The following is a 23,253-nucleotide window of genomic DNA, read 5'->3' on the forward strand; positions in this document are numbered from 1 at the left end:
AATATATTGAAGATATTAAAAGAGCTGGCTATTTAGACAAAGCTTTAGCTGAGCACCGCGTTTTGGTGGGAGAGTTGACTTTTGCTACCAGGCCCCTTGGCTTTGGGTGGGAGACTGGGGGTTGCTTAGAGCAGCGATTCCCAGACCTTACTGGACAGATGAACCTTGTTGTAACGTAGATTCTGAATCAGAGGTTGGGGTGGAGACCGAGACCCTCCATCTCACAAGCTCCACGTGCTCATCAGTTTGAGGCTTCTGGTCTGCAGACCACACCTTGACCAACAAGGGATGGGAACAAGGCCTCTCAACGCCGGCACTACTGACAGCGGGACCGGGAAGTTCCTTGCCGTAGGGGGCTGCCTTGCGCGGCGCAGGACCCTCAACCGCATCCCTGGGCTCTTCCCGTGAGATTTCAGCAGCAGCCCCACCCCCGACTGTGACAACCTAAAAAAGGCTCCAAACATCGCCACATGTCCCCTGGGGACCGAACCAAAATGGTTCCCAGTTGAGAACCACTGGGCACATGACTTTCAAAGACTCTCCCCCGTCTAAGTTTCTGTGATCACAAGCCGACATCAAAACACACATGCCGCTAAGCCTTTAAAGACGACCCTAGAGCTAGTCTCTAAATCTCCTTTTAAAGGTATGAAGTCTGGGATCAACCTGCCTTTACTACAGCCAAGCGCAGCAGCCCACCTGCCCCCAGCAAAGCCTGGGCTAGCGGCATCTGCACCATTAAAGAGACCCTGGTGTGTGAGAGCCCCATGTGACGGGGCTGGGGGACAGGGTAGGGCACACTTGCTCTCTGCGGGGATAGGCGTGAGCCTGCCTTGGGGGACAAGCGCTGTTCATCCCAGCTCAGCAATGGAGACCTTCCTTGAGAAGCAGGAGGGCAATTCATCGAAATCAGCAGAACACTGATTTTTCTTTACAAGGGGACTTTGCTCCCATTACCCAAGGGGTTAGGAGGCATGCGAGGGCTTTAGATGGGGCTGGACGAGTGGCCAGTGTCTTAGGGCTCATTAGCGCCGGGAAGGACGGGACGGGGCAGAGGCCCAGCGTTCATCTGAGAGCCAGTGTCTCAGCCCCAGGACGAGAGACGGGAGGCTGAAAGCCACAGAGAGAGAGAGAGCAAAATGTGCTACGCGGATGCCCATTTATTTGCAAATGCATTATTAGCTCTTACTGCTCTGAAAGAAAAATGAGATGGTATTTCATTAGTAGTTGGATAAACTACTATGTTTCACAAGTAACAAAAACAAGTCTTTGAATGGAAAGTTACCTGTACAAGAACTACAGAGAAATCTCCCGAGGGAGTGCGAGCTGGGGAGGGCAGGCTGCCACGCATCTAAGGAAGGGGGCGGGGGGCTGTGTCTTGTATTGAAGAAATGGACGGATCTTCCGAAACATTTAAAATTGGTTTTCTTTAAGGAGCAGGAAAGAACGGAGGGACAAGCACGGAAGTTACACTTCTTTAAATACACCTCTTTTTTCTTATATATTTGACCTGGGAACTATGGGAATTAAAACAATAAATAAAAGACTTTATTTTTCAGTAGTGGTGGGTTCAGAGCATAACTGAATGGGAAGCACAGCGAGTTCTCACATCCTTCCTCTCCACCCTCCCACACGCACAGCCCCCCACGGACAGCCCGCACCAGAGCGGGACAGTGTCACACTTCCATGAACCCACACGGACGTGCCACCATCACCCCAAATCCATCGCTCACATTCGGGTTCGCTCTTGGATTCTGACAAGTGTATGATGACGTGCATCCGCCATTATGGTAGCGTTCAGAGCATTTTCACTGTCCCCAGAATCCTCTGTGCTCCTCCTTGTCATCCTTCCTCTGCCTTAACCCCTGGCAACCACTGATCTTTTTATTGTCTCCCCAGTTTTGCTTTTTCCAGAACATTGGCAAATCCCACAGTAAGTGGTGACATGTATTGTGTGTTCTGTTGGCTCTGTGGTTAGTTGGAATCACACAGTATGTAGCCCCTGCAGGGTGGCTTCTTTCACTCATCAGTAGGCATTTAAGTTTCTTCCATGTCTTTCTGTGCTACGTAAATCTTTCACCAAGTTATAAGCAAGATTACATTTCAAAACAACAATCTTTACAAATCGAAAACAAAATAATACAGATGAACTTAACTAGTCCAAGCAACTTTAAAGTGCAGTAATTTGACTGGACATCCCTAGTGGGATAAAACCTAAGGACCAAAATAACTTCAAAAAATTGTTCTAAACTGTTTCTGACACTTGGTATTATTGAGTTATATTTTTGGAGAGAGTGTCAGTATTGTTATTCTGAGGTTGTCAAGTATGTAACATGGAATAAAGCAAGTAGGTAATTAGTGGTATTCAAATTCCATCCTGAATGTCCTGAAAGCCAGTCTTGTTGGTGTGGAGGAAAGGGGATAGAGTTGGAGGACAGGAGAGGTTAGTGGGCACCTGCAGTCCTGGACTGAGTTGGAAGTAGCATTACAAGCTCACGGGGTGGTTAGCATTTTATAGACGTGCGTTTCCTAGTTCTTCCACTGTAAAGACCTAAAACCAGTGACCAACCCAGAACAGGGAGCATCCCTAGTGTCCAGACCAGTGGCTTGCAAATTTCTAATCAACAAACCCCAGGTATTCTGGGAGAATGGGCTGATGCCATGGCTGGGCCAGAAAATAGACAAGACGAGTCTGGACCACCTCATGAATCCCAGGAGCAAGGAAGCTGTCCATGACTTTGAGGGTCGTGACTTCAGGGATCACACACAGCCTGAGGAGGCTCCCACTGGCCAGGATGGGACAATCTGAACATCAGTGAGAATGACGACTGCAATGCGCCATCAAATATGTTTAAATCTGTGCATTCATAATGGCACTAAAAAGAAGAAAGCAAACTGGTCACATAGTAGGATGCTAGTGAGCTAAGTCATTGTTTTGAGAACTGGTAATTATAGGGAAAGAGTTAAGTATTCAGTCTGCTTTTCCTACATGAACTGTGCTGAGGGCTAACCAAATGGTAGACGAGGGGAGGTTTTTCTTATGAGAAATATTCCAGTTAGTAAGTGAAGATAGAACATCACTATTTTGCAACCTCTAATCAATGAATGGAATTGAGTATCATATCAGCCCCACAAGACATTCTCTGTCTCAGGAATGGAAGCACTACCACCTCCAAGACAGTTGTGCTAAAAAAAAAAAAAAAAAAAAAAAAATCCAAATCTACATCTGATCAAGCCTCTGGATCCAAATACCCATAGAGAGGCAATACAAAGGATGGAACGGACATTCTAGGAGTGTAATCTGCAAAATCCAGTGGGAAGACCTGTGGGACAAATGGCCCACTTTCTTCAACACGTAAATTTCAAAGAACTAAAAGGTGGAGGGGAAACATATAGATTAAAGTCCAGACTTCCCTGGTGGTGCAGTGGTTAAGAATCTGCCTCCCAATGCAAGGGATACGGGTTCGAGCCCTGGTCCGGGAAGATCCCACATGCCACGGAGCAACTAAGCCCGTGTGCCACAACCACTGAGCCTGCACTTTAGAGCCCATGAGCCACAACTACTGAGCCCACATGCTGCAACTACTGAAGCCCGCGTGCCTAGAGCCCGTACTCCGCAACAAGAGAAGCCACTGCAATGAGAAGCCCGCGCACCGCAATGAAGAGTAGCCCCCGTTTGCTGCAACCAGAGAAAGCCCGAGTGCAGCAACGAAGACCCAACACAGCCAAAAAAAAATAAAAAAAGAGTCCAAAGAAACATCTGCTTCTCAACATGTGACTAATGATGAAAAAAATCAATTTTAAAAAAGTATGATATTTGCATAGCATCATTAATCCTAATCCACCATTTTAATGTCATATAGAATAGTTTTCCTGCCCTGAAAATCCTCTGTGCTTCATCTATTCCAACCCTATCCACAGCAACTTTGGTCAACCACGATCTGTTTATTTATTGCCAGGATCATTTTGTCTTTCCTAGAATGTCATATACATCGAATCATATAGTATGCGGCCTTTCAAACTGGCTGCTTTCATTTAGCAATATACACTATTTGTGCCTTGAAAGCCATTTCCTTTTATTACTTAGTGATATTCCACTGTATGGATGTACCACAGTTTCCAATTGTTTATCAGTTCTCTTTGAGGGACACCTTGATTGCTTCCAGTTTTGGCCAATAATGAATGAAGCTGCTATAAACATTCATCAAAAAAAAAGAAGTATGACATTAAAGAGACAATTGGAAGTAACACTGACTGGGTATTTGATGATATTAAGGGACAACTGTTAATGGTAAGGCATAATAATGGTATCTTTATCTTTTAAAGCTACATCCTGAACTATCTGAGGGTGAACCGAGACAATGTCTGGAATGTGCTTCTAAATGACACAGGATTTGTGACCACCTAGAGGGGTGGGATAGGGAGGGTGGGAGGGAGGGAGACATAAGAGGGAAGAGATATGGGGATATATGTATATGTATAGCTGATTCACTTTGTTACAAAGCAGAAACTAACACACCATTGTAAAGCAATTATACTCCAATGAAGATGTTAACATAAAAACTTAAAAAAAAATAACTTGATGACAGAGGAGGGGGCAGAGGCTGGGGGTGAGAACAGCTGAGACAGGACTGGCCATGACTCGATCACTACCGAAGCTGTGGGGTGGGTTTGCCTCTCTTGTATATGTTTGAAATTCTCCATCATAAAGAAGCAAAAGAAAGAAAGATCAGAATCAAGTATACAGGAAGACCATAGGCTAACACAACATTGTAAAGCAATTATACTCCAATAAAGATGTTGAAAAAAAAAAAAAAAAAGACCACAGGCTCCAGAGGAAGCGATGTCTTTGCCTTTATGTTGAATTTACTTTCAAGCTCTCTCACTGTGGCCCAGCTGCCTGGCCTGGAGCCTGGGCCTGGAGCCTGAAGGACCATTAGTGATAGCTCTAATTTGGCAGCGGGATGGTTACGAGCGTGGGCCCTGGAGCCAAAAGCATGCTTCAGACAGAAGGTCTGCCACCTCCCAGCTGTGTGGGTGACCTTGCCCCAGTCCGTCACCCTGCCTGCCTCTCCATTCCCTGGTCTGTGAGTGGGGCTGACAGTAGTGCCACTTCAGGGGCAGATTAAATAAGTTCACGTTTGTAAAGCCCTAGAGCAGTGCCTACTGCGTAGTGAGCACTAAACATGCGTTAGCTTCCCCTCTTTATGTATTTATTTATTTATTTTTACATCTTTATTGGAGTGTAATTGCTTTACAATGGTGTGTTAGTTTCTGCTTTATAACAAAGTGAATCAGTTATACATATACATATGTTCCCCTATCTCTTCCCTCTTGCGTCTCCCTCCCTCCCACCCTCCCTATCGCACCCCTCTAGGGGGTCACAAATCTTTCACTTTCTCTTCAGCTCCAGCTCTGTGATAGGAACTCTGAGTGAACAAGTGCTAAATAAGAAGCACAGACCACCATGTGGGTACTGCCTCTGCTTGGGTCGGGGGGGGGTGTGGGCTGTGCCCCAGAGGAGGCCACAGCCAACCAGCACCCACATTACGGAACCATGGCCCATCAGAGGGCTGCGGTCGGGCCAGGGCACCCCAGGCCAATGTTATTTCATGTGCAAATATGCCAAACCCTCCAGGTCAGGGCGAACTGAAGCAACAGGGAAGTGCTCACTGGGCCACAGTGGGGACAAAGAGGCAGTCCGTGAGTCCCTGGGATGTTTCTGAAGTCCTGTCCTCAGGGCAGTACAAGGACAGGACAGAAGGGGACGTTTCCTAAGAGCCCACCAGGCGCCAGGCTCTGTGTGCACATCCATGGACCCTGGCAACAACCCTGTGAGCCTGGCCGGGCCAGACAGCGCGAGGCACCTGCCCAAAGCCACGTCGCTGTACGTAGCTGAGCTGGTATTTGAACACACAGACCTGTGTGATTCCAGAGCCCCCTGGAAAGTTGATAAATTTTACCAGATCCTCCCCAGCCCTGGGAAAGTAAAAACAGAGCAACGTTTATGAAGCCCCATTTCATGACACATACCTCATTTTTACATGGCGGGGCCATCAAATGGGCTGAGAAAGGCTTCTGGTGATGAGTGCTTGGGCTCAGCACATGTTGAGTTCAGATTCTAATCCATTTCCAAGGGGGGTCGTCAAGGAGACAGGTAGACAGAGTCTGGAGTTTGCAGAAGTCTGCGCTGGAGACATAAATGTGGAAGTCGTCATATAGCAGCACGTAGAGGCGGTCGGTCAAGATCACCAAGGGAGTGGGTGAAGGCAAAGGAAGTGATGCCTTGAGCCCCGGGGCCCTCGGAAAAGCAGCAGCTGCATCTGAGAAGTAGGGACCATGAGGTAGAAGGAAGGCAAGAGAGGGCTGTGTCCCAGGATCCAAGGCAAAGCGAGGACTGAGGACTGACCACGGGGTTTGGCCACAGGAGAGGCAAGGGAGGACGTGACAGGAGCGGTGCTGGTGGAGCCCTGGTACCCATGCCTCGGGCCTAAAGCAGCCCCACGACCTGGGCGGCGGAGCAAGGAGGTCAGGGGTGTCTCCATGGAGCTTTGCAAAACGACTTGCTTGCTGCCAGAGGAAGCAGACCTGAGGTCACGGGAGCACAGGCAGAACTGGTACCTTCCCAAGAGGCCCCCAGGGCAAGACAGGCTCACGTTCCTGCTGTTTTTGCCCCTTGTACCCAGCGCTCCTGTCCTAGGGCAAAGCCAGCCTTCTGGACAGGCACAGCCGTGGTGACACCATGGAGATGAAGGGGCTTGAGACCTGCACCAGGGCCACCCCCTCCTCTCACCCCAGGCTGAGGGAGACGCTCCCTCTCAGGGCACCCCAGGTGGGTGCATGGGGCCCAGGAGGGCACTGCCATGTGGCCGACTCAAGAGGAACAGGAGCCCTCACCCCCTCCTTCCGGTAGAAACTAAAGGAGGGCGACCCTCCAGGTCGAGTAGAGGAGAGGGGTTTGACTCCTGGTTCCATGGAAAGGGGGGGGTCTACACCAGCGACAGGGCGAAGCAGGCAGGGCATCTGGCATTTCCCACCACACCGAGTCCTGGGACCGAGCAACGCTGGGGGGCCGCACGGCTTCCCTGCAGAGCCACAGGGGGTCTTCTTTCCTCCCCTCAGATCTAAAATGACTTCTGCTGCACCCTCCAATAAGCCCCCCTCCCCACCCACCTCCGCCCCCTGCCCGCTGGTGCAGTTAGCATCACATGTAAGAGGGGAAATCACAGGTAGAAAGAATTCTCACAAAGATCGATTGATCAGATTGATCTTGGAAGGAGATTTTTAAATGATGTGTGTTAAGTTGTGTGAATCTCCTGTTGATGGAACTGCAAACAGTGAAATAAGAAAGGGCAGGAAAACCCAGGTGCCGATAGCCTTTTTGAAAACTTCTTTTCCATTATAGTTTATTATAAGATATTGAATATAGTTCCCTGTGCTATACAGTAGTTCCTTGTTGTTTATCTATTTTATATACAGTAGTGTGTATATGTTAATCCCATACTCCTAATTTACCCCTTCCCCCCTGCTTTCCCCTTCAGTAACCATAAGTTTGTTTTCTATGTTTGTAAGTCTATTTCTGATTTGTAAATAAGTTCATTTGTATCATTTTTAATTAGATTCCACATATAAGTGATATCCTATGGTATTTGTCTCTGTCTGACTTACTTCATTTAGTATGATAATCTCTAGGTCCATCCATGTAGCTGCAAATGGCATTATTTCGTTCTTTTTTACGGCTGAGTAATATTCCATTGTATATATGTGCCACATCTTCTTGATCCATTCCTCTGTTGATGGACACTGAGGTTGCTTCCATGTCTTGGCTGTTGTAAATAATGCTGCTGTGAACATTAGGGATGCATGTATCTTTTCGAATTAGAGCTTTTGTCTTTTCTGGATATATGCCGAGGAGTAGGATTGCTGGATCATATGGTAACTCTATGTTTAGTTTTTTAAGGAACCGCCATACTGTTTTTCATAGTGGCTACAGTGGGCTTTTTAAAAAATAAAGTGGGATGGTGATGAGGAGCCCCTTCAAAAAGCTCACTAGGCTTCCAGGTAAAGGTTCACTGAGAAGATAGGAACATTGGGTGAAGAAGTTAGTGCCTTGGAACCACGTTTCTCACTAGGCTGGGTTCTCTTACAGTTTGCAGAGCAGAGCCTGTTTTGGAGCGGGAATTGGTAGAATTGGATACCCACAATGAGATGTCTATGCTTCATCACGTGCACTGCCTCATGGCCCTCCAGGTGGGACAAGGGGAAGGTGGCCCCGGAACAGGCTGCTTAGCTTGCTTTTGAAGGAAGTGAGCTCCAATCCAGGAGAGGCTGACAGACTGGTAAGTCTGATGCTCCTACACAGCCTTTACTCAGAGCAAAAACTTCCAAGGCTGAGGCAAGTCAAAATTTAGGGTCAAGAAGCACCAGGAGATTCAAAAGACATAGAGAAAATACTGGAATGAAGTCAGTTGAAATGTTGACAGCAGTTATCTGGAAGGAATGGGGCAGGGAGGACTAGGGATATTTTTATTCTCATTTAATATTTTTCAGTATTTTAGACGTTTTCTACTAGGAGCAGGTATTGCTTTCCCAATTAGAAAAAAGCTATTTTTGTAAAGAGTCAAGGAAATAAAAAAGTTTATTAGATTTGCCCAGAACATGAGATTTTGACTGGGAAGAGATTACAGGGATAAATTAATCTATTCTCAACCAAACAAGTCTAGGGACTTCCCTGGCGGTCCAGTGGTTAAGACTCCGTGCTCCCAGTGCAGGGGGCACAGGTTCGATCCCTGGTCAGGGAATTAAGATCCCGCATGCCGCGAGGTGTGGCCTAGATAAATAAACTAAACAAGTCTAGAAAGCCTAAAATGTCTAAAAATGTAGGAAATTTGAGTTTAGAATCTGGATAGATTCTGTTCTTCATGTTTGGAATCTGCACAGTGAAATCAAATGATCATTTTTAGTACTATATAATGTTTTACTTCAAAAGAGTACAATAAGTGAAACAGCAATATCTTATACTTTATTTTTTTTCTACTTTTGAAACTGCTCCACTTTTTTTCGTGACTACCAGGATGCTCAGAGCTGAATTTCGTGCTTAGTCCACCTTGTACAGTTGTACAGCCACGTCCTCCCTCTGTTCCTTAACTTTCATGATTTTATGCTTGCTTAGATGATTCTACTTTTTTTTTTTTTTACCGGTACACGGGCCTCTCACTGTTGTGGCCTCTCCCGTTGCGGAGCACAGGCGCCGGGACGCGCAGGCTCGGTGGCCATGGCTCACGGGCCCAGCTGCTCCGCGGCATGTGGGATCTTCCCGGACTGGGGCACGAACCCGTGTCCCCTGCATCGGCAGGTGGACTCTCAACCACTGCGCCAGCAGGGAAGCCCGATTCTACTTTTAGTATGTCTTTATTACAAGCTCCCCACAATCCTTTTGGGGAGTGGGTGGGGCATAATAATAAGAATAAATGATCTTGTTTAAGAGAAAACCTCTGTGAAGTCAAGAGGAACAGGGATCATCTCGTTTACAGATGATGAAGCTGATGGGATCCACTTGAACTAGAACCCACCTTTTCAGACTTCTCATCCAGTGCTTCTTTCCCTGTGCCAAGCTAACTAGTGGGGCATCAGGATGGCTGTCTGTGGCCATGTCAGGGAGGGTGACAGGAGAGGCCATATTGCCACCCACTCCTGGTCACTCCCCATCTGGAAAGGCTGAAAGCAGTTGAGCAGGTGACATGCCCACTTTACTATGTGTGAAGAACCAGGCAAACAAGACGGCCAAAAGCCAATGGTAACAATGAATACTTCCCAGTGTTGGTTTCAGAGCAAGGCTTGCTGTCCTCATTTCTGTCCTGGTTTGGTGACCTTTTTGTTCAAACTGTTTTCCCCTCGAGGGTCCTGAGCCTCTCCACACAGCCGGGGAAGCTTTTGCTCTGTCTTCCCTCATGACCGGGAATCTCGCTGGGTGCTTCTGTTTTGGGCTGCCATAACCAGGTACCACAGACCGGGGGCTTAAACGACAGAAATTAATTTTCTCACAGTTCTGGAAGCTGGCAGTCCAAGGTCAAGGTGTTGGCAGGGTAGGTGCTTTGTGAGGGCCGTGAAGGAGGGACCTGTCCCCGGCCTCTCTCCGTGTCCCGTAGGCGGCCGTCTACCCTCTCTGTTTTCACATCATTGTCCCTCTGTGCACGTCTGTCTGAATTTCTTCTTCTCACAAGGACTCTCATGGTATTGGATTAGGGCCCATCCTAATGACCTCATTTTAACTTGATTATCTCTGTAAAGACACTATCTCCAAAGAAGGTCAAATTCTAAGGTACAGGGCTTAGGACTTCAACATGAATTTTGGGGGGGCAAGAATTCAGCCCATAATGCTTGCCCCCCCATCTCCTGGTTTGGACAACAGCCCCTGCAGAGGCCCACGATGCGAGGAGGCCCCGGGCATCCAGGCTGGCAAGGGCATAGCCACCCTTCTTCAGCCAGCAGCTGACTGGGTCAGACAAATCTCAACTAGAACCCCAGCTCCACCATTTACTATGACCTTGGCCATTTCCTCCATTTCTCTGAGGCTTGGTTTCTTCACATAAAACCACCTCCTACCTAACAGGATCATTATGAGAAATAAGAGTAACAATGTCTGTGAAGTGCTGGCACCTGGGAGGAATCTGTGAGGTGAGGCCAAGGCTGATACGTTAGCAAATTGCCAGCTTTAGCTGGGAGACGCCAGGCCCGTCCTATCTCTGAGCTGCCAGGTCAGTCACACCCAGAGGAAAGGCTTCCCCAGGAGAGTCTCTGGGCCTCCTCTCTGAGGGACACGTCTTCCTCCTCTGAGCATCTTTCAGAGCTCAGCTCAATACCTTGTGTCCAAACAAAGAAGTTCTTTCTCAACTTCCCTCATGCCTGGTGACCTCAACAACCTAACGATGGGTCGGGCCTTGATTCAGGGGTTATGCTGCTCCAGTTTCTAAGGTTTAGCAACTCAGCCTCATTTCTTCACCTGTGGTTCCCTTTACAAAGCACAGATCATACACGTGGGGGTTAATTTTGTGTGTCAAGTTGACTGGGCCATGCGGTGCCCAGATATTTGGCCAAACATTATTCTGGGTGTTTCTCTAAGGGTGTTTTTGGATGAGGTTAACACTTAAGTCAGTAGACTGAGTCAAGCAGGCTGCTTTCCCTAATGTGATGGGCTTCGCCCAATCAGCTGAAGGCCGGAACAGTACAAAAGGCAGATCCTCCCCAGAGTAAGAGAACGCTCTTCCTGCCTGACAGCCTTTGAACGAAACATCGGCTTTTTTTCCTGCCTTTGGACTCAAAATGAAACATCGGCTCTTCCTGTGTCTCTAGCCTGCTGGGCTTCAGACTAGAACTACACCATTGGCTCTTCCTGCGTCTCTTGCTTCTGACTCACTTCACCCTACAGATCTTGGGAATTGCTGGCTTCCATAACTGTGTGAGCCAGTTCCTTAAAATAAATCTTTACACACACACACACACGTGTGCATGCACACACACATGCATGCACACACTCACACACGTCTTAGTGGTTCTGTTTCTCTGGAGAACCCTGACTAATAAAACAGGTAAATCCCAGGTGACTAACACCAGCATACCAGTAGATGTCACCACCCAAATCCCAACCAGTGGGTCTACGTTCCAGCAAACTCTAATTGACACTGACTTCAAGGAACCATTGTAACCACTGTTCTCGCTTTTCCAAACAAGAGGAGGGCATTCCTTTTCTGCCTTGAAGGTCCCCCCTTTAATACGCATATCACCCCCACCTGAGGTAGGAGATGTTATGGCTTTATCCCTGCCTTGTGGAGGGAGCGACAGAGTGAAAAATAAGTTTGCTCAAGTCATGTGTGGACACAGAAGGAGCAAGCTCCAGACTGGTGCCAAGCCTGTTGCTCAATGTCTGTGCAGCGTGACAAACCCCGGACACTTGCCGGATGACATGCAGCCTCATCCATACACAGGCTCAGCCCATCTGGGAGTAGCAGTGACCCTCCTCTCCCAGGGTTATCTGCCCCGGTGGAGGAGGTGACCACTGCATCTGTGCTCCCAGCTGGAGTCTCGACAAGCATACTGGAGCCACTGCTCCACACAGAACAGGGAGGAAAGGCAGGACAGAGGATGGGTCTTGTAGGGTCTAACGGAGGATCCCAAGAGTGCCTTTTGTGGGACACTGGTCCTGGGACAGGCTTTAGAGAAGCAAAATGGATTGCCTCCATGAATTAATTTGGGGAAATGCCCCTTAGGAGAGACCTATCTTGGAAGCAAAGTCCATAAAGAAGACTCTGAGAAGTACCATAGGAAGAGCTTGCTTAACTTTGCCTTACTATACCCATAAATTTTTAATTTTGTTTCCCCATAATACCAATTAACATTCCACATCCTTTGGAATCAGTAATGTTCCACAGGACATGTGCAGGAAAACACGGGTCCAAACAATTATTGAGCAAGAATTAATACCGAATTTTCTCCTCTTTCCTCATTTGGGCTGTCTTGATTAAAAAAAAAAAAATGTGGTATTTACTCTGAGCTTACTCAGAGCCAATTAAGTAGTTAACTCCTTAACTCCTGTAATCCTCAGGGCCACGGGAGGTGTTGGGAACCATTAGCATCCCCATTTAACAAATGAGGAGACCGAGGCAAAAAAGTTAAGAAACTTGCCCACTGTCAGACAGCTAGTAAGTGTAGACTGAATTAAGATACAATTCACCTCCGGTGGCTTAATTTCCTTGTCTTTTTCTAGTTGCTCAAGTCCAAATAATACCATCCAGCTGTCCCAGGCAGATTCTATAGTCCAAAGTGAACTGTAATTGGAACATTTGTCAGAAAACTTTCAAATACAACCACGAATCCAGGAAAGATGCTAAGCTTTAAAGGAGACAAAATAATGAGCTGTGCCCTTGACCTCGTGTTATTTTTTGGAGAGCAATTTGGGTGAACTGCCACAGTTTTACTTTTCTTTATTCGTTTCTGTACTGCACGGATTTTCTGCAAGGTGCAGCTGTTATCCTTGCAAGTCAGAAAAAATAAAATTACAAAGTGCCCTGGGGTCCAGGCGGTAGTCAGAGGGGAGGTGGACATGGGGGAGGACAAAGGGGATGGTCTGCCAAAAGGAGGCGGTTCTGTCCAAACTCTGGGGGCTGCACTGCTGTTCCGGCCTGTGCTAGAGTTTTCTAGAACAGAAGACACCTCTGTCTCCTGGGGTGACATCCCTGGACAGAGGAGATGGAACTTCCTGACAAATGGCAGAGTCCATCCAATGCCAGCAAGGCCCTACAGAGCACACGGGGACCTCAGGAAGAGAACGTGGCTTTAGGGACTGCATGGTCTCTGGAAGTGGGGGCCATGCAATTTCCTGGTTAGTTCCTAGGGAGCGCTAGTTAAAGCAATACCAGGTGTATAAGTTTCCCTTTGCTGCTGTAACCAATCACCGTAAACTTAGTGACTTAACACAGACTTATTATCTCACACTTCTGGAAGTCAGAAGTCCGACATCAGTTTCCCTGGGCTAAAGTCAAGGTGTTGGCAGGGCGGGTTCCTTCCAGAGTCTCCAGGAGAGAACTTGTTTCCTTGCCTTTTCCGGCTTCACAAGCCTGCCCACATCCCTTGGCTCGTGGCCCCTTCCTGCATTTTGCAAGCTCATCAGCCCAATCTCTGTTTCTGTCATCACGTCACCTTCTCTGACTCTCACTCCCCCTGCATCCCTCTTACAAGGACCTCTGATTATACCAGCCCACCTGGATAATCCAGGATGGTCTCCCGCTCAGGGGCCATTATTCAGCCCATCACTACAGGGAACAGAGGCTACTGTTCTCTGTGAATACTAAGAAACACAAGTGTTAAAGTACTAAAGATATAACCTTGATCCCATCAGTTGGTGAAGCAGGGAATGGGAAACGATGGGCACGACAGCCAAGGGGATGGCGTGGTTCACAACAGGACTCAAGGCCAAGTTCTCAGGCTCTGTCCCAAGGCTGGCATGACCCAGAGACTTGCTTGGTCATGACTGCACTGAGTTGGTTGCAAACTATACGAGCGCCAAGAGAATAACAAACATGCATCCAAATTCTGCCTGTGCTCATGGGGACCGCCCCCCCCGGACTTGTCACCATGAGGAAATGGTGACAAGGAGAATGGGGACACGGATATAATTATGAAGCAGCCCAGAGTCAGGAAAAGGCAACTTCATCATTTTTCTACCATTGTGAGAACTGCTTTACTTACTGAAACATTTGACAGCATTTGTGGCCCCAACTCAAAGCATAGCCCGGTCACTCTGAGGGTGGAGCTCAAGTGCCACATGCACTCTGCTTGATGCCAGCCACGGTCTTGGCTCAAACAACCCCCCTAAAGGTGACACAGGTCATCCTGGCAGTAGGAGCACCTGGCTGGGCAGGAGACAGGACAGGGCGCGCAGCACGCAGCCTCGGGTATCCCTCAGGCTGCCCTCTCACAGCCTCCCACTTCCTTCCCGTCCCACCCCCTCTTTAACCCCCCGCAACCACTTAACTGCCCTCCATTACTGTAATTTTGTCATTTCAAGAATGTTATGTGAATGGAATCATACTGTATGTAACTTGGGGATAAGCCCGGCATATTCCCTGGAGAGTCACAGGTGTTGTGCGCACCTGTAGTTCACTCCGTTCTACTGCTGAGTACCATCCACGGCCTGGGTGCACCGCAGTCTGTTGAGAAGCTTCTAGGTTGACCTATTATACAAAAAGCAGCTATAAACATTTGTGTAATGGTTTTTGTGTGAATAAGTATTTTCATTTCTCTGGGACAAATACCCAAGAGTGCAATCCCTGGGTCATACGGTAATCACATGCATGGCTCCTTAAGGAACCACCAAACTGGCCAATTTACTTTCCCATCAGCAATTTACAAGTGATTCAGTTTCTCTACACTCTCACCAGCATTTGGTGGTGTCACTATCCTCCCCAGTGAAATGTTTATCCGAGTCTTTGGCACATGTTCTAATTGGATTTTTTTCTGGTGAGTTTTGAGTGTTCTTTATATATTCTAGATATTAGTCCTTTGTCAGATATATTGGCTTGCAAATATTTTCTCCCAGTCTGTAGCTTGTAGTTTCATTCTCTTAACAGAGTCCTCTCAGAGCAAAAGTTTTTACTTTTACTTTTAAAATTCAATTTATCAATTTGTCCTTTTATGGGTCATGCTTTTGTTGTCAAGTCCAGGCTCCCCAGGGGTCTCCACGGGCACCGCAGGGGCAGCGCAGCTGAGAGTCCTGGCTCCCTTCGGGCCTTCTGACCCCACCCTGGCAGGTGTGCTGGACCTGTGCTCCAGCCTAGAGAGGGTGGGAGTCTAGCTCCCCACTTGGCCATTGCTGATGCGGGTGTGGGTCAGGATGCTTTTCCTGTGGTGTTGGCTGGAGTAGTGTCACCATGGCCTAAAAATTTTCTGTCTTGCTACGCTGTCCTTTTCATTTTCCTCTGGTAGAGAGAGTAGCTTCTGTTTCATTTATTTATTTTTTAACGGTGGTTAAATACATATAAAAGTTACCGTTTTAAGGTGTACAGTTCTGTGGCACAAAGTATATTCACACTATTTTGCGACCAGCACCACCATCCAGCCCACAACGTTTTCATCGTACCCAGCTGAACCTCTGTACCGATTAAACACTAACTCCCCATTTCCCAACCCCCCAGGCCCTGGCAACCACCCCTCTACTTTCTGTGTAAATCTGACTGCTCTAGGACCTCATATAAGTGGAACCATGCAAGATTTGTCCTTTTGTGACTAGCTTGTTTCACTGAGCATGTCTTCAAGGTTCATCCATGTCGTAGCACGTGTTAGAATCTTCTTCCTTTTAAAGCAGCATAATATACTGTTGCATTGTTTACCACATTGTTTACCCATCCATTCATCAGTGGACACCTGGGTTGCTTCCATCATTCGGTTATTGTGAACATAGGTGTACACATGCTATGCTATGAACATAGGTGTACAAATATCTGTTCAAGTACCTACTTTCAATTCTTTTGGGCATATCCTCCAAAGTAGAATTGCTGGATCATACTGTAATTTTATATTTAATTTTTGAGGGACCATCATACCAACTTCCACAAGAGCTGTATAATTTTACATTCCTACCAGCAATGCACCGGTGTCTCAATTTCTTCACATCCTTATCAAAACTTTTTTTTTTTTGGATAATAGCTATAATAATGAGCGTGAAGTGGTGTTGATCTTCTTTTGTCTGTGCCTGTAGGTATTTCCGTGTTGCTGAATTCTTCAGCTCCAAGTATGGGATATAAGAGGCATAAAGAAAACTGAGGGACTTCCCTGGTGGTGCAGTGGTTAAGAATCCGCCTGTCAATGCAGGGGACACGGGTTTGAGCCCTGGTCTGGGAGGATCCCACATGCTGCAGAGCAACTAAGCCCATGCGCCACAACTACTGAGCCTGCACTCTAGAGCCCACGAGCCACAACTACTGAGCCCGTGTGCCACAACTACTGAAGCCTGCGTGCCTAGAGCCCGTGCTCCACAACAAGAGAAGCCACAGCAATGAGAAGCCTGCGCACCACAACAAAGAGTAGCCCCTGCTCGCCGCAACTAGAGAAAGCCCACATGCAGCAAACAAAGATCCAATGCGGCCTAAATAAATAAATAAACATATTAAAAAAAAGAAAAAAAAAGCCTTGAACAAAAAAAAAAACAAAAAAAACTGGGGGGCTTACCACTGTTATCATTCTTTGGGTCCCAATGTTGCTGGTTGGTCTGCTTCCTTCACTTTACCTTTCAGAGTCTTCTTATGTTTTGTTTTTTAATGTATAATGTCCAGGGTTTTTAGTTGTATTTAGTGGAAGGGATAGGGAAAAGTTTATCTAGTTTACATAGTAGATATACCGTATCAAGAGAACCTTGAATTTCTTTTAACATATAAGTGCCCTCTCCATCTCTTTTTTCTTGAAATTTACTGAAGAAATCAGATCGTTTGTTCTACAGAGCTTCCCACAGAACTGGATTTTGCTGATTGCATTCCCCGTGGTGTCATTTAACATGTTCCTCTGTGTCCTGTATTTCCCAGGGAATTGGTGGTTAGATTTACAGACTTGATCAGATTCAGGCTACAGTTTTTGGCAAGACTCCGTCATAGATGGTGGTGTGTACTTCTATCATGAGGCATGTATCACCTCTTCGTCTTTCTTGGTAATATTAGCTCCTTCAATAGTTGCTAGTCTTTATTTTTCTAGTATCATCATGAACTTAATTATATAATTTTAACCCACTGCTATTATTATTCTTGTTTATGTTCGTCCCGTATCTACCTAGAAGGAGCTTCTTGAAATTCTTTTGACAGGGTCTGTAGTGTCTTTGCCAGTCCCATGGAAGTCAGGTATGAGAAGACGCTCCAGACTCACCTTGGACATTTTCTGCCCTAAATCTAGAATCAGCCATTCTCCATGGAGCCTGGATAGTTTTGGTCAGAAAGGTATTTAGAGACCACAATTTGGGCACTTAGAGGTGCTCATTAGCTGCTGGCTTGGTCACTGTTTTTAAGTCTTTTCAGTTAACCAAGTGAGGAAATAAGTGTGTATTTAAGATAAATATATGATGGGTTCAAATTCATATCTCCATCTCAAATTCAGAACTAAAGGGTTTTAATTTAACCTATTTTTGTCTTATAGATGTAACTTCTTTTTCTCCCATGCCAAACACTTGGTTCCTAATGATATCCACATAATCACTCATTTACTTTCTCCAACAGTAAACACACAAGTCTCAGAATGACAATATAATCTCACAAAAACAAAACACCACTTCCACAAAACAATTATTGAAAATGTTTTTTGTTTATTAACCAATCATTTATTTATTTGTTGCTACTATTTTTGTCCTTAGGGTATATGTCACTAGAGATGCACAGTGAAATTCCTGTATTTTAAAGTCATTTGAAATAATTCCTATGTATTTGTGTCATCAACTGTATATGTGGTTATGTTGAGTTATTTCATTTTGCTTTCAATTCTTAGGAATCAAAAATTTATTTTAATAATTTTGTAAATATTCACATGGTTCTAGAGCCAAATCTATGAAGCAAATTATATTTGAACAGGTTAATCTTCTAACTCTGTCCCCTATGTATTATTCCCTCTCTCCCCATATAGGTAATAACTTAAAACTTTTCTTTTTTGATTTTTCCCTTCCATCTAAAAAAACCAATTATCTCTGCTTACTTATCCCTCCTTTCTTAAATAATGGGTAGCATACTATTTGCACTTTTCTCTGTCTTGTGTTTTGTACATATGGTATCTTGAAGATCACTCCAAAGCAGTAAACAGAGATATTAATCCCTTTTTATAGCTACACAGTGGAGTCACTGTGTAGACGTACAATAGTTTATGCAAACAATCCCCCGTTGCTGGAAATCAAAATGTTTTTGAACAGAGTTTCTACACTGAGTAACTCTGACATATGGTTATGTAAATCCCAATGATTATTACATAAGTCACCTTTTAATTTCACATCCCTACTCTCAACAGCTTTCTCCATGCAAGGGGCTGACTTTATTTATGTATACTACCTAGAGTTAGTTAGTTCCCAGGTGGCAAATATCCCTGATAAAGTCCTGAATAGTGTTTTAATTCCAAAGTTACTTCAAAGAATTTTCCCAAAGGGGGAATAGGGAGTTCTTGTTTAATGAGTACAGAGTTTTTGTTTCCGAATATGAAAAAGTTCTGTAGATAAATGGTGGTGATGGTTACACAACAATAAGAATGTACTTAATGCCACTGAACTGTACACTTAAAAATGGTTAAAATGGTAAATTTCATGTTATGTATATTTTACCTTAATAAAAAAAAAGAATAAATAAGATCTATGGAAAACATTAAAAAATTTATGGAAAATTAGCAATAAAGATTTCTTAATGTTAAAAAACACAATATTCCCCAATAAACTGCTACTTTAATGTATAACTTTATACCAAAATTAAAATTTTATGCATAAACTAAATGAGGTTTTTAACTGATGTGAATGTGTTTCAGTGCAGGGTCAACAGATGTCTTCATCTTAGAGATGGTTCTTTTCTCCACTGTTGTAATTAGGGAGGGTTGGTCACCTTCCAAGCTGAGTCTTATCTGACATGAAATCTGTACAAACTACTTTCCAAGTTTAACCACAAGGTAGCAAATTAGCTCTTTCTAGATGTCTTTATCTTACTGCACGATGACTTGCATTTTATGGCTTCTAAATGAGGCATTTGTGACCAGGAAATCCAGCTCGGCGACAAGGGAGACAAACACTTATACCTATCCCTGCTGGTGTTAGGGAGACTCAAGGTTTATTACACGGGGCTGACATGTCAGAGACGCAAGGCAAACGCAGAGAATCTTCTCAAGCCCTAAGTCTGGATCCACTAATGAATGGGCTGCAGCCTGGTGAGTTGTCGTAACTGCTCACATCTCTTCTTCATGACCTCGTCGCCATCTGTAAAATACAGCCTTGCCCACTGATAGAGAAGTTCCAAAGACACCATAAGATCCTTGGCATCTGGGTGCTCAGGATGTACACAGCATCATGATTTCCTTCCTCAACTGGTTATGAAAAAAGACAGCCTCCAAAACCCTTCAAGTAGGAGAACCAGCTATTTTATTTCTTGTGAAAGGCTCCTCTTTCTTCCATCTCTGGAACTCTGGGGCTGAGTGGCTCCTCTGCTGGGTCCCTGGGCACACCACAGGCAGGACCAGCACCTGCAGTCTGAGGCATCACTTGACTCGGCTTCAGCATTTATGATGAGGTAAGGCACAGGCAGTGTGGGCACACCTGGCCACTGATGCATTGCTGGGATAAATGACCACCTTATCCCAGAGTACTCCCCTTCAAAGCAAGCAGGGAGATGACAAAGATGGAGACCTTGGTAGAGTTGAAGAGGAAAAGACAGAAGTATTAACTTGTCTATGTATGCTTGGGAACAACCAGTAGAATTCAGAGCCAGACTGCAGTGTCACAAAGCATTTATCCACAGCCCCTGGAAGATCTGGCCCCTAGCCCTGCCTCTTGAAATCGGTACCATGGAAACTTTGCACAAAGGCAGAGAAATGGGTATAATGATTCCCACGTACCCAGCCTGAGCTTCCACAATTACCATCATTTGTCATCTACCTGCCCTCTTTTTTCCCCCTTAGGTATTTTAAAGCAAATTTCTTTTACCACATTATTTCACCCCCGAATGTTTCAATATCCTGCCCCTCTTAGAACTGTCAGACAATAAATACCCAATACTCACTACCGGAAAATCAGCAATGTTATTTTTAATACAGCTGTGGTACAGAATGTTTAATTACAGCAGGGCAGAGATTCTAGTTAAATAAAATTAAAAACCTTTATTTTTCCCAAATATAAAATTACTAAATTAATGTCTGAAAAGAAAATATAACATGGTGAAAGCTTTACATTACACCACTATTCACCACAGGATTTATGATTTACCAATGACATACTCCACCATTTTGGCAAAAGGATGAAATTTTTAAAACAGTTTATAAACCTAACATAGCAAAGACTGTATACATCTCCATATTGCACTTTTTTTATGTACAAGAATAAAACAGTAAAGTCAAGTGTGTTGCATATACTAAGAACACCACAAATCTGTCACAATTAAACTTTATGCGGAAGCTGATGTGAGTATTAAAAATGTAGAAATGTCATACGTGTATGTACACAATGCCAAGACCGTATTAACAAACTCTATGTACATAACAGTATACTGTATTACTTTAAATGTTTAGCATAGTCGTGTTTATTAATACAGGCCTTTGGTTCTAAACTGCTTGACTAGTCTTAAGCTCACATAGTTTCTTAAGCTTTCATATTTTTTAAATGCAAGTAAATGAGTATAAAAGCACTAAACCTCCGGGTTCACTGGTACAAAAATTACAATGGTCGGTTCCCTTAGGTCATCAAAAACTAGTCACAAAAATAGTTCTTGTATTCAACCTGAATGTGCCACAGGAAAAAAAAAATATTTTCAAGATTTTCCAGCTTAGCCTAGAGGCAAAAGGTTACCCCAGCCTCGATTTCAGTGCTATGTACATTCCAGAATACTTGTTTTCTCCAGGCCGTTTATTTTTAATACTACTCTGTAAGGAAGAATAAAATTTAACTCCAGCTTAAGAGTGTCCGCCACATACCTGTGTTAAGACATAATGAAAATGTTGACTATTGCCAGCAAGGTTTAAAAAAATATGTGTGCCCTCCTACGACCCTGCAGAACATCTGCTATGAAATAATGCGGCTCTTTCTTTCCCTTCTCGCGCGTTCCCCTCAACTGCTCCTTGGGCTCCGCCTCCCCGGGTCTTGCACGTGCCCAGTGAGTAGCTTTGGAGATCATCCTGAGTTTGCAAATGACAAAGCAAGTCCCCACACGCGGTCCACGAGATGAAGTCACACCACGGAGGACGAGCTGGTCATGCCATGAACCAGCGTGCTTGTTGGAGTCCCACTGATGGCGTTGAAGATGTGAAGGGAATTCGGCAAAAGGCTGGTCTTCTCCTCCAGGGGGCAAATCTCAAGGCACAGAAACACAAGGTTACCCAAGCGTAAACTGCTCCAAATGACACTTCTCACATTTATCATCCAGTGGCCACTGTTACTGTGAGTGGTGGTGCCCTCAGAGAGCTTGGCTTTGGCGGTTTGCAGAGGGAGTGTGTTAGCTCACCTCATAAATGACGTTTTTCAGATCAGGATTTTAAGGAGAAAGTCAAGAACAACACGCTTTGTTTCCTTTCCAGGTTAGTGAGTAGAGAGTCTTCTAACCTCACCAGGTTATAAGGCACCTTGAGGCCTATCCTACACATACTTGATGGGGACACGACCTGGCCTTGTCCCCTGGAAAAGTCTTTTTTAATTGAATCTGGAGCATCAGTGCTCTCTACCAGCTCCTTCTCTTAGGGTCTTACAGATTTCTATCCTGGGAGCAAGAGAGTGGCTGCCTCGCTGACCCTGATCAAGTCTCTTTCACACTCAGTAATGCAGGGAAGAATTCTAAGTGCAAGACTTGAGCTATTGCCAGGTGGAAACTAAGAAGAACATACACACCGATGCCCCTGGAAAATCCAAAAGCAAGTCTACTCCAGGTCATGACTCTTTTTGCTCAAGGGTTCAAAGTTTAATCTTCATAGTTGTTGAGATAATGGAAAGTTCAAGGTGTAGTTTAGAGCACAGCATGGCATTGTGTCCATACAATCTGGGAGTTTATTTTAGTACTCTCAGTCCACAATTTTCTTCCTACTTTCATCTTTTCTAGTGCTAAATGCTGGCACCCACTGATCAAGCTCTCCATCCTGTCTGGAGGCCCCATGGAAAAGACCTTGAGCTTTCTCCAAAAACTTGTTCCCATGAGACCCTCTCTTTCTGCTTAATGATTCACATGTTTATTCAATTTTGTTTGCCTACTTTTCTAAATGCCCAGGAGAGGGCTTCTTTTTGCACGTGCATGGTCATTATGTCAATGTCTGCCGTTGCCCAAACCCAGTAATAACTTTATGTGAGCCAGTTATCAAGATCCAGAGAAATAAAATTAAAAAATGACATTACCATCCCATCTGAACGTGTGAGCATGGAGGAGAAAAAAAAGCAAGTTAAAGCATAGACATTTAAGTTAGTTTCCTACAACAGAATCCTTCTCACTAAATCATCACATGGTATGTTAACTGACACAAATGGTCTTGGCTTCCATCTTGCGAGAATGAAAGACAGTACCGTAGGAAGGAGACAGAAGCAGTCATGTGCTATCAAGGTGCCAACACTAATCATAAAGACTGAGTCCGTGACTCAGAAGAAGTCACCGTGGCTGATGGAGAAGCAACAGGAGATGGCCTTTGAGATTCACTCAGTTCCCTGGGCAGCTGTCCCCCCTGATGACCACTGAGCCCACATATGTAATCCTACCAAAAGGAATTCATACAGGAAGACGATAGTAGCAGTGGAATCAGGAAAGCTGCCCACAATGACAAGGAATAAAGAAGTAGCCTTGAGGAACCCATGAGGGCACCCAGGTCAGCTGTAAACAGTAAAAAACTGAACGACCTTATCTTTTTAAATGGTGAAAGACACTTACTACAACAGAGAATTCCTTAAACCAGGCTGGTAAACCCTGTTCTTCCAAAGGATTGGGTGAATAAAGAAACTTCCAGGAACGGTACTGGTATTTTTTTTAATGTGAGGTGTTATGAGCTAGATTAAGTGATAAACAGGAGGACGGTGCT

The 23,253-nt window shown here is 45.1% G+C and overlaps 1 protein-coding gene across 7 annotated transcripts in view; it reads right to left on the reverse strand.

The window, feature by feature from the left end:
* Window positions 1-18,535: 18,535 nt before the first annotated feature.
* The window catches only part of DOCK9 (dedicator of cytokinesis 9), a 277,528-nt gene continuing 272,810 nt past the window's right edge, over window positions 18,536-23,253 (reverse strand). For 6 of the 7 annotated variants that reach the window (XM_081214647.1, XM_081214645.1, XM_081214646.1 and 3 more), the window contains one exon: window positions 20,271-21,553. In XM_081214647.1, the coding sequence (XP_081070773.1) occupies window positions 21,431-21,553 (123 nt within the window). In that variant the 3' untranslated portion in view covers window positions 20,271-21,430. Of the gene's footprint in view, window positions 19,898-20,270; window positions 21,554-23,253 lie in introns of those variants that run through there. The other variant, XM_081214643.1, reaches the window with a different exon arrangement.

The sequence above is a fragment of the Mesoplodon bidens genome, assembly GCF_964165515.1.
Source record: "Mesoplodon bidens genome assembly, chromosome: 17".
In the NCBI taxonomy this organism is placed as follows: Eukaryota; Metazoa; Chordata; class Mammalia; order Artiodactyla; family Ziphiidae; genus Mesoplodon; species Mesoplodon bidens.